Source organism: Chenopodium quinoa, unplaced genomic scaffold (genome assembly GCF_001683475.1).
Source record: "Chenopodium quinoa cultivar QQ74 unplaced genomic scaffold, ASM168347v1, whole genome shotgun sequence".
NCBI classification, from domain to species: domain Eukaryota; kingdom Viridiplantae; phylum Streptophyta; class Magnoliopsida; order Caryophyllales; family Amaranthaceae; genus Chenopodium; species Chenopodium quinoa.
Window position 1 is genome coordinate 193141 of NW_018745651.1, and position 16046 is coordinate 209186.

General features: G+C 45.1%; 1 protein-coding gene across 1 annotated transcript; it reads right to left on the reverse strand.

Moving 5' to 3' along the window:
- Nucleotides 1–13387: 13387 nt before the first annotated feature.
- Nucleotides 13388–15870, reverse strand: LOC110717093 (cyclin-D5-1-like). The gene is made up of 5 exons (XM_021895739.1): nucleotides 15310–15870; nucleotides 15126–15212; nucleotides 14718–15006; nucleotides 14491–14627; nucleotides 13388–14233 (listed from the first exon to the last, which is right to left on the reverse strand). Exons 1-5 carry the CDS (start codon nucleotides 15574–15576, stop codon nucleotides 14036–14038), a joined length of 978 nt encoding a protein of 325 aa, XP_021751431.1. The 5' UTR covers nucleotides 15577–15870; the 3' UTR covers nucleotides 13388–14035.
- Between the last annotated feature and the right edge of the window lie 176 nt (nucleotides 15871–16046).

Sequence of the window (16046 nt, forward strand, 5' to 3'; positions counted from 1 at the left end):
CGCTGCTCTCTTGTTTCCTCTCTCATCTCCTCTTCCTTCTTCCTTTCTTCTTCTTCCTTCTTCTCCCTTCTTCCGTCTATGTTCTCCTTTCTTCCATCTCGTTTCTCCGTCTCCGTCCACCGGCACCACGCACGACAGTTTTTATGGTCAAATTCGACCACGAAACTCTAGATCTAGTTGTTTCATGATCGAATTTGGCCTTTTAAAACCAAATTCGAGGCCAAATTCAGGATTAATATATAAGGTGTTTTCGTTCTTCCTTTTTTTATTTTCTGTTTTTCTTTTTAATTTTTTTTCAAGTTGTGGGCAACGGAGGGGGCCGAGTTAGGGTGGGTGCGGCGGCGGTTAGACTGGGTTCGGGTGGGTGGGGAGGGAGGATTTTTCGAGGGAGGGAGGGAGTTTTATGGTGGGTGAGCAATTAGAGTGAGTTGGGGGGTTTCGAGGATGTTGGGTTTCGTGGGGGTGGGTGGGGTGGGGTTACGGTGGGTTTGGTTTTTTTTCGATTTTTTTGTATGGGGTGGGGTGGGGTGTGTTACGGTGACGGTGGTGGGTGTGGTTGGGGTTGGGTCTGGTTTTTTTTTTTTTTTTTTTTTTTTACAGTGACGGTGGTGGGTGGGGTGGGGTTGGGTTTGTTAAGGGGGTGGGGTGGGGTACGTTACGGTGATGGTGGTAGGTGGGGTGGGGTATGGGTCTGGGTTTTTATTATTTACGGTGACGGTGGTGGATGGGGTGGGGTAAGGTTTGGGTCTGGGTTTTTTTATTTACGGTGGGTGGTGGGGTGGGGCGGGGTGGGTTACGGTAATTATGGTGGGTGCGGGGGTGGTGTTAGGGTGGGTCTGGGTTGACGTTGGTGGGGTGGGGGTGGGTTACGGTAACGGTGGTGGGTGGGGGGTAGTGTTAGGGTAGGTCTGGGGTGACGGCGGGGGTGGTGTTAGGGTGGGTTACGGTGGAGGGTGGGTGGAGGGTGGTTGGATTGGGTGGGTGGCCAAATTTTTTCATTTTTTTATTTAATTTATAACTCCTAATTTAGTTATACAAGAATATAATTTTAATTTTATAATAGCAAAAAAATTTACAAATTTAAATCAATAATTATATGTAAAAAAAATTGTACTGTTAAATTACATTAAACATCAAATATGATTAGGGGATTTTTATCCACCAATCAGCATCCAACACGTGGGCCAGCCAGGTTTTGCCACGTGTCCTTCATGTAGGCCAATAGGAGCCTGCCACGTGTCATCAAGAGATTCGTCCTCCTTGGACCAATTACAATGTGACACGTGTCCACCCATGCCAAATGGGAAAACCGGCCAACAAGGCCCAATCATTGTGGGAGGCCCAGTCAGCCTTAGGTTTAACCTAAACCTAGTACTGGCACGCATCCCAAGGCATATAAATATGCCCATTAATCTTCATTAAATGAGATTACGCACATTTAACACTCTCACCTAGAGAGACCCAATTACTTTTATTTCCGCATTAATTACTCCTTAATCAAGTACTAACTTGACCGTCGGAGGCGGATCTCCAATCGTCCGGAGCATCCGTTTGTTTTGCAGGTACAGGCGTTCGGTTCCAGTCTCAGAATTGTAACTCTCCCGCAGGACATCAGAAAACCCCGAAACATTTTGGCGCCGTCTGTGGGGAGATTACTTCTGAGATGGCATCCACGTTTGTACCGACTCCTGAAGAGAGGCGTCCCCTAGACGACCCTCAAGTTCAGTCGGACCATGATATTGAGGAAGAATTTGAAGTTGAAGCTCACACAGCTTCAGACGGGACCCTAAGGGCCCGACGCACCCGTCATACCGAAAGGAGAGAACGGGAAGATCTTCAAACTGGACTCAGTGATCCAGCCAGCGCACCGCCTGTTCAGTAGCAGTCGGCTGATGGGTCTGCTCCCATTACAAGAAACGAACTCATGACCTTCATGAGGGGCTTCAAGGGAGATATTCAAGAGTTGCTCAACAAGAAGCCGCCTGCTCTGGCCAAGGAGCAGTCGGCTAAGAAACCTTCCTCTTCAGGGAAGAGGAAGCCTGTTCAAGGGCGAGAGGCGACCCCTCATCCTAACTCTAGAAAGTGGAAGCCGCCTGTCCTTGATTTCACAAAGTACCGATTTCCTACTCCAGGAAAGAGGAAACCTGTTCGTCATATTCAGGCGGACGGGTCGAAAAAAACATACACAGATGCTCGGCTACTGCTAGAGCAGAAGAAGAATGACCGACTGTCAGAGTCGGCCTCTACTTCAGACTTCCAAGACAGTCTACGCAATACCTCGATGAGGTATACTCAGTCGCATCATGAGAGTCAGTCAGGCGGTACCTCCCGTCAGTCCGGCTTTCATAGTGACCAGGCGGTACCAAACTTACCATTTGTACCGCAACAACAATATTTTTTGCAGCCACCTCTGTTTGGAGGGCATGCAACAAAGAATGTCCAACCTATGGACTGGCAGCTACGGTTGCTTAGACTTAGGGAACAGCCGTCGGCCTTCTCCAAGGAAATTACTGAAGCCGCTCAGCCGGCCAAAGTGAAAAATGTATTAGTAGGCGCCTATGACGACACTACTAACCCAGAAGACCATTTGATGGCATTCACCAACCTGATGTACCTTCAAGGGTTGGATGATCCCACTTGGTGCAAGTGTTTTCCAGCGACTCTCAAAGGAATCGCACAACAATGGTTCGGCAACCTGCCGACTGGTTGTGTGAATAACTTCAGGGAGCTTGCTTACTTATTCACCTCCAACTTTGCCATGAACATACCTGCGAAGAAGACGACCCTTGATTTAGGAACGATTCAGCAGGGCGAGAAGGAGGGGCTTCGTTCTTACATCAGGCGGTTTAACCTGATGAGAATACAGATTCAAGGGTTACCGGATGAGGTAGCCTATACTGACTTTTTCAGAGGCCTCAAAGACGGGTCGACATTCAAATTTGATTTGGTTCGAAAGAGGGTGGCAACTCTTCAAGAGGCCTTGATTGAAGCGGAAGCCTATTTACAGGCGACTGATCTTTGTAGTACGGGAAAACAGTCGGACGGGAAAAGGTTCGACAAAAGAGAAGGACGACAGAAACAGTCGTCGAACAAAGATGAGAAGAAGAGAAAAAAGGTCTGGGCGGCTGATTCCTCTAAACAGCCGGCCCAGAAGAAGAGGAAAGAATTCAAACCATACTTCCCAAAGTATGCGTTTAACAAGGATAGCCAAGCTATCCTAAAGGAAATCAAGGGACGGATCTCAATTGAGAAGCCGGCCCCCATGAAGGGTTCTGCAAACAACCGGAACCAAGAAAAATTCTGTGATTATCATGAAGATATTGGTCATCACACCAACGAATGCATCAGTCTCATGCGGTATCTGGACCGCCTGGCTGAGCAAGGCGAACTTGACTCTTATGTCAAGAAATCTACGGGGAACACTTCCTCGAAAAAGCAGTCGGCCAAAAAGAGTCAACAGGCCGACAGCTCTGATACAGATGATGTAGTCGTCTACACCATTGCAGGCGGCTTCTCAGGAGGCGGCCCCACTATTAGGGGCAACAAAGACAATATCAGGCGGTTAGACGTAAATTTCGTTCACCAAGAACGGCCCTCCAAATATTCATTTCATGAGATTGTCATCATTGAAGAAGATCTAGGAGGGGTAAGGGGGCCGCATGACGACCCTATCGTTATTGAATGTAAAGTGTCCAACCAGAGAGTTGGCCGAATCCTTATAGATACCGGAAGCTCCTCAGATCTTATCAGTAGCAAATGTCTGTCAAAACTCAAATATCAGATTGATTGCATACATCCGGCATCCCACCCTTTAGTAGGGTTTGGAGGAGGAGTCGTCCACCCAGTGGGACGAGTGGATTTACCCATCCGCCTGGGTGAAAAAGGGGAAGGAGGACACATGGTAGTCCGGTTCCTGGTAGTAGAAGAACTCTCGGCCTACAACATGATTCTGGGACGACCAACCCTAAATAATTCCAAGGCTGTTATAATCCCATCTCTTATGTTGCTCAACTTTGAGAGGGATGATGGAACAGTCGGGTCCCTAAGGGGAGATCAGAGGATGGCCCGAGAGTGCTATCTCTCGGATATCAAGCCCACTGTTATGGCCGCTGGGTCAAGTGGTGGAAAAACAGAACTTGACAATGTCAAGGAGAGTGCGCCTGTTCAAGAAGCAGGCGGCAAGAAGAGAAAGGCAGCCCAGACGGGGGCCGCCAGAAAAGACAGAAAATAGCAATCATTGGCAGAGGAGCGGTCGGATGAATTCCGCCCTCAGCCGGCTGGTGAGCATACGGACCTGATCTTAGACGACTCGCGTCCTGACCGAACAGTCAAAGTTGGGACGACTGCTCTGAGAGTCCTGGGTGACGACTTTCACAAACTATTGAAAGAATACAAGGACATCTTTGCATTCGAAATCCACGAAATGTCAGGCATTAGTCCTGACCTGGCGGTACATAAACTGGCGGTGGATCCGAAAAAGAAGTCGGTAAGGCAGAAGAAGCGGAACCATGGCGAAGAAAGAAGTCAGGCGGCAGCCGCCGAAGTTAAAAAATTACTTGATGCAGGGTTCATTCGGCAATGTTACTTCCCAGACTGGGTTGCAAATGTGGTGCTTGTTAAAAAGCCGAATGACACCTGGCGAATGTGTGTAGACTACACAGACTTAAACAAGGCGTGCCCCAAAGACTGTTACCCTCTGCCTAAAATTGATAACCTGGTCGACTCAACAGCCGGCCATGCTTTGATGAGCTTTATGGACGCCTACTCTGGTTTCCAACAAATTCCTTTATGGAAGAAAGATCAGGAGAAGACGGCCTTTGTCACTGATCAAGGGTTATACTGTTACACGGTCATGCCGTTTGGTCTTAAGAATGCCCCGGCCACCTTCCAGCGAATGATAAACACTGTGTTCTTTGATCAGATTGGGAGAAACGTCGAGGCATACATTGATGATATGATTGTCAAGTCTAAGCTTCAGATAGATCATCTGTCGGACCTCCGAGAAACTTTCGCCACACTCAGGCGACACCATGTCATGCTCAATCCCAAGAAATGTGTATTTGGAATTGAGTCTGGGAAATTTCTCGGATTCCTTATCAATCAGAGAGGAATAGAGGCGAACCCTGAGAAGGTGCAGGCGGTCATCGACCTGCAGTCGCCTCGTACCGTCCGAGAGGTTCAGAAGTTAACAGGTTGTCTGGCGGCCTTGGGAAGATTTCTAAGCCGATCAGGCGACAAATGCTTATTCTTCTTCCAGGCCATTAAGAAGAAGGCAAGGTTTGAATGGGGGCCGGATGCTGAGGCGGCCTTCCAGAAATTGAAAGTTCACTTGCATTCCTTGCCGAGGCTGGTCAGCCCTTTGCCCAAAGAAGTACTCTACATGTACCTGGCCATCTCTGATCATGCGTTAAGCGCTGTTCTTCTTGCTGAAAGAGACAGCTCTCAGCTCCCGGTCTACTTTGTCAGTCATGTACTGAAAAATGCCGAGTTGAGGTATCCCTTAGTGGAGAAATTTGGTCTTGCACTCTTCATGGCTGTTAAAAAATTGAAGCCCTACTTTTTGGCACATGCAGTCGTCGTGTATACAGATCAACCTATCAAGCGGCCACTGACCACCATGGAGTCGTCAGGCTGGATGATCAAATGGGCCATAGAAATACAGAGCCTCGAAGTTACTTTCGAGCCTAGAAAAGCAGTGAAGGGGCAAGCCTTTGCTGACTTTATTGTTGAGATGACTCGTCCCCCTGATTCTCGAGATCCAGACCAAGTCTGGAAGGTATATGTGGACGGAAGCTCTACTTCAAATGGTTGTGGAGCAGGCGTCATATGTCAGTCGCCAGAGGGCGACAGGTACGAGTATGCTCTACGCTTCAGTTTTCAGGCATCAAACAATGAGGCAGAATATGAAGCTTTACTAGCCGGAATCCGCATGTGCAAGACGGCATGGGCACGAAAGATAGACGCCTGTTCCGATTCACAATTGATAGTGAGTCAGTATAGTGGCGAATACGAAGCAACCCATCCGACCATGATCAAGTATTTACAGGCGGTACGACAAGCAGTCGGATCCCTTGAAGATTTTCATCTGACTCAAGTGCCGAGATCAGAAAACAACCAGGCGGATGCACTTTCAAAATTAGCATCATCCGCCTCTTGTGATACTCCTCGAACTGTTTTTTGGGAAGTAATGGAGAAGAGAAGCATCGAGGAAGACCCTATTGGAATCCTAGACAGAAGCTCAACCTGGATGGATCCAATCAGGGCATATCTGACAGACGGTACCCTGCCGGATGATCATCACCAGGCGACTACGCTGAAAAAACGGGCAGCCAGTTTTGAAATGATAAGGGGAGAACTTCACAAAAGAGGGTACCTTCAACCCTACTTAAAGTGTGTTACTCCAGAAAAGGGACGAGAGATACTAGACGATCTTCACTCTGGTTAATGTGCTTCCCATATAGGCGGTGGGTCGCTTGCTCAACGGACAAGGCGGCAGGGCTACTTTTTGCCTACTTTAGAAGCAGATGCAATGGAGATGGTGAAAAAATGTGACAAGTGCCAAAGGTTTGGCAAACTAATTCACTGTCCGGCTACTGACCTCACTACCATTCATAGCCCACTACCGTTTGCTAAGTGGGGCATGGATATTCTGGGTCCCTATACGCCTGCTACAGGCGGAAGGAGGTATATACTTGTTGCAGTCGACTACTTCACTAAATGGGTGGAGGCGGAGGCTGTAAAGGGAATCAAGACGAAGGATGTAATTTCATTCATCTGGAAAAATATCATCACTCGGTTCGGGGTTCCCATGTCTATGGTTTTTGATAATGGTCCCCAATTTGAGACGCCTGTTCTCAAAAGCTGGTTGGGTGACCAAGGAATTGCACACCACTTTGCATCAGTCGGCCGTCCACAAGCAAACGGCCAGGTAGAAACCTTTAATAAAATCATCTCAGACGGTCTCAAGAAAAAAATTGAACGAGTAGGCGGCCTATGGGCGGATGAATTACCACATGTTCTCTGGGCCATTAGGACGACTGAAAAAGGGGCGACTGGAGAAACTCCATTCCTCCTAACTTATGGTGCGGAAGCTGTTCTTCCAATTGAACACTACGAGCCAACTCTTCGAGTAATGCTATATGATGAAGAGGCAAACTGGGAAGCCATGCGCCTGGCATTAGACTCACTCCCAGAAAGGAGGGGCAATGCTGTCTTGCGCCATGAAATTTACCGCCTGAGAATGACCAGATCATACAACAAAAAAGTACACAGGCGTCCACTCAAAGTGGGGGACTTTGTACTTAGAAAAATGGAAGCAGTTGGTAGGGCTAATGAGTCTGGAAAATTAACTCCCAACTGGGAAGGACCCTACCGAATCTATGAAGAGGTCAGGGACGGTACCTACCGTCTGGAAACACCAGACGGCCAACCGTTGCCTCGAACCTGGAATGTAGATAATCTTAAGAAATATTTCTTTTGAATGATGTAAATAGTCGAGGGCTACTTAATAAAAGTTTGCTGTTTCATTCAATTTTGTACTAAGAGGGGCATGCCTACTGACAAACAGTCGGCTACTCTCCATGTTTAATTTTCATTCTTACTTAAGAGGGGCACGCCACTTGTTCCACACAACCGGCTACTCTCCCATAACACAATTCACCAAGAACTATCAAAGGCTCATGGCTGAAATGATCAGATCAGGCGCCAAGCCAACTGATCCAAATATAAGTTTAATTCGACCTGTCCCAACATTATAGCAGGCGTCCGACGGCATCCATCTGGATGAAATTCGTCGCAGAGAGCAGCTCCCTTTTGGGTGGAACATTGTTCTATAAAATCATTACACGACACCTATACGACTGTCTAACCAAGACAACCACGTAGCCGTTTCCCGGACAAGGATACCTCTCGCTTAACTGACTAATCAGGTCAAACAAGTGTTCGCAGTAACCATCCGTGTCAACCAACCGACTGAACTACTTGGGATAAGAACATTCGGTATCTTATGAGTTAATAGCCAACAAACATTGGCGAATAAAGGGGAACAACCGGTACCCACCGCTTGAAACCTCTACTACTCAGTCACTCGGCGACTAGGTAACAATCATGTTTACTTGGTCACTCCTTAAAAATTTAGTATGAAACTAAAAAGGTGTTTATACAGTGCCTGTTCACACTAGATTAAATGTGGCGGGGAACAGTCAGCCTGGACCGACTAGAGTCTCTAGCCTAAAAAAAAAAAAACAAGGCAGGTAGGAAACCACCTTCCTACTTGGTTGAAGGGGATCCGGTCTTTAAAGTGGCCGACTGATCGCTTAGCCTGGAAACAGACAACCAGTCGTCCAAGGGCATAGGTGGCGTGACTAACTACCTCGTACCTGTCCGCAACTATCGGCCATGCAAAACAGTCGGTATAGTATGCAATTGGATATCAGAGTTTCGATACTTAGCAAAGTCGAAACAAATTCGAAACGAAACAAATTCGAAACATTTTGGCAAAAAGGCGACCTAAAATAATGGTCGCCTGAGTTATATTAACAGCCGGCCAGAAGGACCGGCATAAATATTCATACCCCCGGCCCCTTGGCCGGGTAAAAGATACAAAAAGAAGCCGGTCATTAAGACCGGCAAAATATTCAAAACCCCGGCCCCCTGGCCGGGTAAACAGAAACAAACGGCACGCAGGCCGTAAAAAGAAGACATAAAGCTTAAGAAGGGGGCAGATCTTCAATAATAGCAGCTGCCGCCTGGTCAGCACTCTTTTTGCTGGACTCGGCTTCAGCTGCATCCTTCTTCGATGCATCCACCCCAAGCGGCACAAGCGCCACTACCGGCTCCTCCTCCTCCAACGCCTCGTCCTCAGCAGCCGCCGTGATCTCTTGATTATATCTATCAGAACACTGGCGGTACGTTTTTTCCCATGAGGAAAAGTCGGCATTGGGGAAGAGGCGGCTCCAGGTCAGGCGCTGGATCTGAGCAGAGTCTTCCATCAGCTCTCGGACCATCTCCTTCTTTTCTTGCTCGGCCTTTGCCGAGAGCTCCTGAGTAAGACTCTTCTCCTGGGTCACCAAGCGTTCCTTAACGTGTGCCAATGATTTCTCCAAGGTGTCGTATGACGACATTTTTTGGCGAAGAGGTCTCAGCTCGGCCTTGAGATTGTTGATGGTTGCCTCCAGCTCATTATTTTTCTTCTGGGCCACCTCCAACTGAGCCTGGATAGCAGAAGTAGCCTGCGCCTGATAATAAAGAATATCAGTTGTCAAAATCTCATTTTGGGCAATTTGAAACATAGCCTTATCACAGTCAGAGGCGGCCATAGCTTTTGCAGCCTTTACCTCTTTGTTCTTCCTGTCAAGCGGCTTGCGAAGGCCGTTCACTCGGAGTAGAGCCTAAGTAAAAGGGAACAGGCGTCAGTTTTCAAACAAAAAACAGGCGTCCTGGAATTTAAATAACCAAAAATATGCTAAGTATACCTCAGCAAGGACCCCTGCAATCCCGTCTAGGTCAAGGGTGCCGACACCCCTGACCGCCTCCCTCTCAGCTGGAGAGACGACTTTGATCATAGACTTGGCCACCTCGACCAAGTCTGGCTCCTGAGGGCCGGCTGCATGAAGCATAAACAAACGGGTTAGACCTAGTAAAGAAGGGAGCAAGTCTAAATTCACAAGGACAACTTCATACTTCTAGGCGGCCTGATTGGAGTTTTAGAAGGAGTGGACGGCTGTTTCTCAGCCGCCGCATGTTTCCTGGCAGTACCAGGAGAGCTCGCAACAGTCGTCCTCCGGGTCTTGGAGTCCGGCTGTTGGGAAGAAGAGGTTCTTGGAGTGCCCGTCTGAAAAAAAAAAAAAAAAAAAAAGAGAGAGTGAAAGGTTCGGAGCTCACCAAGGGCGCCCCCTTGTTGGGGGAGTCGGTTGAGGATTGTTGCATAATAGAGGCTCGCAACATGGCCGCCGCAGTCTTGGAAGCGGTGATCTTGCTCATGGCGTCCGCTACAAAGACAAGATACCAAGTTAATAAAAAGATAAACAGTAACTCATGGCAAAAAAGAGTATTCGACAGGCCGGCTACCTCTTGAACACCGACTGGTAAGGCCACAGGCGGCCAGAAAGTACTCGTCATAGAGCCATTTGAAGCTCGGGACGCAGTGCAGGGGTACTTGCTCTCGTACCCCTGTAGTAGAGTCGACCCTCGACTCTACTTTAAGGAGTCCTTTATCCAGGATCTCTTTCTTGGCTTTGGGGGGAACAGGCGGCATGCTGCGGCCGCCTGCAAGAAGAGGCGGATCCCTGTTCCACCTGTTGAAGCGCTTGTTCAGCTCTGTGTCTGAACTTTCAATGATAAGGAAGGTGCTTCGCCAATCCTTCCACTTGTTTGCTTTACCTCTTGTCATGAGGTAGCCTCTGTGGCTCGTCAATTGATACCAGCCGGTACCGCCTGCCTTAGGGGTCCGGCTGAGGTAGTTCATGTGGGCGAAAGCCTCGAAGTTTGGCTCCACCCCGTGCAGTTCGCACCCGGCCACATAGCCGAGTACGTTGAACCAGGAGTTTGGGGCTAACTGCCATAACCCCAACTCATACCCATCCAAGATCCGCTGAACAGCCGGATGTAGTGGGAAGCGCAGCCCAGCCCTGATGGCCGCCTCGTAGCAGCCAAAGCAGGCGCTATCATAAATAGTACCAGCCGGCCAGACGACTGTGTCTTCTGGATCCGGCACGAAAACTAAAAAGTCGGGGCCCATTGTGTGGTTCGCAATAAAACTCCCCACTCTCTCTTGCATGGCCGTGATCCGGCCCCGTGGGACAGTGCAGTAGTAAGGGGTATTTTGCTCTCGGTAAGAGGCGGATGGCTCCGCCCAATTGTCCCCCTTCTCAACTGCGTGAGAAAGTCTCGCCTCTTGTAGGCGGTTGTTTTTCTCTTCCGTGTCCAGAGAAGCATGACCAGAAGAACTAGACTCGGATTCGTCCTCTGACGAGTCCGAAGAGGACGACTCCTCCCCTCTCCCAGAGGGGCCCGCCTTCTCTCCTTCAAAAGGAGTAGGAGAGAATGTAGACATGTCAACTGTAAAATGGGAAAGGGTCACCTTGACCCCTCCCTCAGAACTGTCGGCTGTCAAGCCGCCTTGGTTCACTTCCACATCTGGCGCCTGGTCAGATGTTTCACTAATCGGCACCCTGTGGGAGGAGTCGTCTGAGTTCGAGATCCTAGCAGTTCTTTTTGTTCTGGCCATCATGTTCTGCATAGACACAGAGACAGTCGGACTTTGTATAAAGGGCAAAGATGGGTCCGGAAAAGGGCAGGCGGCACTCCTAGTCCTAGATTCAGCCGTCCCCGGTGACCGGCTGATCACTAACCTAGGTCGTGTCATGTGCTTCCGTGGTGCTATTTCAAAAAAGAATAAAATAAAGAGAAAATTAAGAGTAAGAGAACCGACGCTTACCTGAACGAGTGAAGTTGACGGAGTTCTGAAAATCCTGAGTAGCCGGCTTGTCAGAGCAGACGGTAGGCAGAAAGAGTCCGAAATGTCAGAGCAAGTTCAGGGGTCCGAATGTTCTCTCTAAAAAGTTCTCAAGTGTGAAAATGACTGAAGTCAACACACCCTTATATAGGCAAAGTGAGAAGGCGAAGGGTCACTTCCAAAATTCAAAATTTGGGCGGGAGAATCTCTCGGCCTTTCACCGAGTGACACCTGTAGCAGGCCGTCGCCAGTCACGTGCCACCTGTGAGGGGCAAATGATTAGGGGATTTTTATCCACCAATCAGCATCCGACACGTGGGCCAGCCAGGTTTCGCCACGTGTCCTTCATGAAGGCCAATAGGAGCCTGCCACGTGTCATCAAGAGATTCGTCCTCCTTGGACCAATTGCAATGTGACACGTGTCCACCCATGCCAAATGGGAAAACCGGCCAACAAGGCCCAATCATTGTGGGAGGCCCAGTCAGCCTTAGGTTTAACCTAAACCTAGTACTGGCACGCATCCCAAGGCATATAAATATGCCCATTAATCCTCATTAAGGGAGATTACGCACATTTAACACTCTCACCTAGAGAGACCCAATTACTTTTATTTCCGCATTAATTACTCCTTAATCAAGTACTAACTTGACCGTCGGAGGCGGATCTCCAATTGTCCGGAGCATCCGTTTGTTTTGCAGGTACAGGCGTCCGGTTCCAGTCTCAGAATTGTAACTCTCCCGCAGGACATCAGAAAACCCCGAAACAAAATATATTTCGTGGAATTCTAACAAATTGTTAAAGGCTGTAAATAATTCAATTTGAATGGAACGGGTTGTAAACGGTTCGGTTTAAATAGTTTGTAATCGGATCGGTTTAAACGGGTTGCGGTTTGAAAATAGTTCGGTTTAAACGGTTTAATGGGTTATAACAGTTCGGTTTAAACGGTTAGCGGGTTGTAAATGGTTCGATTTAAACGGTTTTTTCCTACGGTTTAAACGGTTTCGGTTTATAAACGGTTCGGTTTAAACAGTTAGCGGGTTAACATTAATCGGTTCAAACGGTTTTTGTTTATAAACGGTTTGGTTTGTTATTGGTTTACGGTTCGTAACGGGTTAACATTAATTGGTTCGGTTCGGTTTCGGTTTGACATTATACGGTTCAGTTCGGTTTTCGGTTTAAAATTAGCGGGATATAAACGGTTCGGTCCGTGATGGTTCGGTTCGGTAACGGACGGTTTCACGGTTCGGTTTGAAAAGTCCCACCCCTAAGAAGTACGTCCAACCAAAGAAAGGGGTAGGGCAACACTACCAAATACCAGCTCATATTTACAATCTACCTTAACAGAAGTAAATGCCTTACATTCATCACTACTTTCATTGTTCAAGACCTAAAAACTTCACCATACTTTATTCCTTGGTCCCTTAATAATAGTGATTATATATAGTATTAAATTGAGTTGTGATTTTAATTGATTCTTCTCTATGTAAAGTTGTACATCTTCACGATATATGTTACTCCACAAGCTTATATTCTTTTCAATATTTCGAAAAAGGGTATTATGAGCAAGTCTAAAGTAAAAATTCCAAAATCAAAGTATGTCTAAGATAGTAATACGTGATATTATCTACATGCAAATAGAGTAATTTCATCGAAGCACCGATGATTCAGGTTAGATCTTTTTCAACTGATGAATCATTAGAGTCAAGGCATAGTCGAATCTAGTGTTAGTAGTTAACTTGTTTTAATATAGTAACCTATACATGTAACATTAGTTTTCAACTATTGATCAATTCAGTTCGAGTCAAAATCAAGCCAATATAATTCCATATATTTTCACATTAGGTAAAATGATTAGGTATGAGTCAACTTTATCAAGTTTACATGCACAAAAAAGACGTAAGGGAAAGGGATGGCTTTGTAGAAATTATAGAGTACCAAAGGAGAACGGATTTTCATTGAAAAGTATTCCATACATATAGTAAAATGAGTATGTATGCTTATATGAATGCTCAAACAAACAATAAGAGCTAGAATACATTTTATATGAACAACAAAAGTCTGAGAAAGCAATATAAATATAAATACTACTACTAGTTTACTACAACAAAATATGAAAAATGGTTAAAAGGCAGGCATAGAAATGAAACAGTATCCTAAGAATGAACTAAAGAACAAATAATTGGCCCCCTTTTTTTTCACTTCTGCTATTTCTTTCTTAATGACTCTTGGCCTTTCAGTCAACCTCTTATACCTGGATGTTCTGAAAAATCATCTATTTCTCTCTCTCTCTCTCTTATTTATTTACTTCCATGTTTCTGGTCCAAATGCTAGGTTGTCCCTGCCAGACCCTTTTGTTGGGTATAGGAAATTTGTAACCCCACAATCAAAAAAACTTCCCTTCTTTTTTTCTGTTTATAAGAAGGAAAAACTAAAACAAAAACAAAAACAAAAATAATGCACGTACCAATTTCTCAACTAAGATAAGAACCTCCCTTTCACTAATCCATCCATCCTAAAACAATGCTTAATCAACGATAAACTCAATTATCCCGGGATTGGTTATTGATCGATCGCGCTTTGTCAGTCTGGCAGATCAGGATTTTGGTCACTGTCTCTGAATGTTAGCTTTCTCTTTGTGCCTGATGTACTTGGTTTATCAGTAGTAGTTTGTTCAACTTCAGTAGTCAAGTTAGGAGTACTAGGATTTTCCTTAGAACACAATCTCTGCATCAAGCTATAACAGGAAACCAATTGCTTCTCCTGCTGCTGCTTCTGCTGCTGCAGCATTACAATCATGTGAACAGAATCAGATTACAGTTGCTCCAATCTACTACATTTTACTCCAAACTCCTCATCTCAACTCACGTAGTAGCGTAGTACCCATATCGGATCCTCAACACTCCCACATTGTCACATGAATATCAAAAACACTATATTCAAGTCCAACACTTGGACACGTACCCAAATCCGAGTAACACAAGTGCTAACAATGCATTCATTGATTAATCACAAATTTAAAGAGAAAGAAATCTTACATCATCTGAAGTCTGCCACAATGAAACAGTACTAATCCTAAGCTTCAAAGCTTCTTGTGTTAATTGCCAATCAATAGCAGCAACCACTGCCGCGGCAGCAACCACAAATGGATAATAATCACCAACCGAATTACTCTCTGCATCATCAAACCAAACCATATATTATACATAAACAACACAAATATACAATAACATAGAAACTACATAAGATTGATAAAAGATTATACCTTTAATAAACCCCATTACTAATTGAGTTCCTCTTGAAATCAATCGATCAACATTTTGATCATCCAACTTAGAAGCATAGTAATTAAGGTAAACAAAAGGAGTACTCAAAGTCATGTTCCATTCCAAAGTAGTTAAAACAAGAAGCTCCATATTTTGCATCACATTTCTTTCGAATTCGAAATCGGGTACTTGATATTCTGATAATGCAGGCACTTTACATTCGTCCATTTTCGCAGCCAATGATAAACATGCTACTCCTAGTAATGTAACTGCCCAAGGTTGATGATCCTACCATATTATAAAAATTAATCAAACCCATTAATAAAATTGATTCAACATTTCATTTTCAACAACCAAATAAATAAAAAAAAAATAAAAATAAAGATAATGATAAAAAGAAAACTCACATAGATGTATCTTCTTGATAAGAAACGGTCCAAGTACAAGATTGATAAATAAGCAGTTTGATTTTGAAACCCAAATGAATCTTTAGCCTACATTAAACAAACAACAAATCAAATTAATAAAAAAAAAATGATTAATCAATTTAATTGAGTGATTAAAAAAGGGGGAGAAAAACAACGCACATACATTGAGAATCCAATTGATGGCAAGAGCACGAGAATTCTTTAACCAAGAAGGGAAATTGGAAGAAGAATTAGACGATGAATTAATCTCTCTTCTAACCAACATTTGAAGATAATAATCATCTTCAGAATCCAAATCTTGGTAGTACGGAACTAATTGAGAATTCTGAAATTGGGTTTCCTGATTTTGTTCATCTCCTTCATTTAAGTAAGATTTATCTTCTCGACAGAGTAGATTAGATGATGAAGGTTGAGAGCTTGAACCCTCCATTATTTAATTAATTTTTTTTTTTAATAATTTTCTGGGGTTTTGGGGTTGGATTACATGAAGAATTTACAGTAGTAGTAGGAAATTAAAGGAGTGAAGAAAGAAGAAAAAGTTGGAAAAATTGAAGTGCTAAAATAGGAGAAAATTTGGGATTGAGGTAATCTAAGAGGAAAGAGGAGAGAGGATTCTGGCGCTAAAAGAGTGTCTAAAAGGTGTGGGGGAGGTGTTGAGAGCGGTTTTGGTGCCGCCAAAATTAGCGGATGTGATATACAGATTGTGTTTTTTTTTTCCAGCGGTTATATATGAACTAACTGTTGTTTTTTTTTTTTGCACTCACTTAACTTTCAGTTTCTTCTTCCAATTTTTTTTTTTAATTTTTTTTGAAGTGATTGACTGCTATGTAAAATGTGGGTTGAGGGGTTAACTGATGGTAATAAAGTCAACTAAGGCCGAGTTTGAAAGTAGTGTATGTA

What these genes read in the sequence shown, in the direction of transcription:
- LOC110717093 (XM_021895739.1), bottom strand. Translation starts at nt 15,576, where the DNA reads ATGGAGGGTTCAAGCTCTCAACCTTCATCATCTAATCTACTCTGTCGA. An exon ending in TATCAAGAAGATACATCTAT is followed by an intron (nt 15,007 to 15,125) that starts GTGAGTTTTCTT and finishes ATAATATGGTAG; the next exon opens with GATCATCAACCTTGGGCAGT. An exon ending in AGTAATGGGGTTTATTAAAG is followed by an intron (nt 14,628 to 14,717) that starts GTATAATCTTTT and finishes TTGATGATGCAG; the next exon opens with AGAGTAATTCGGTTGGTGAT.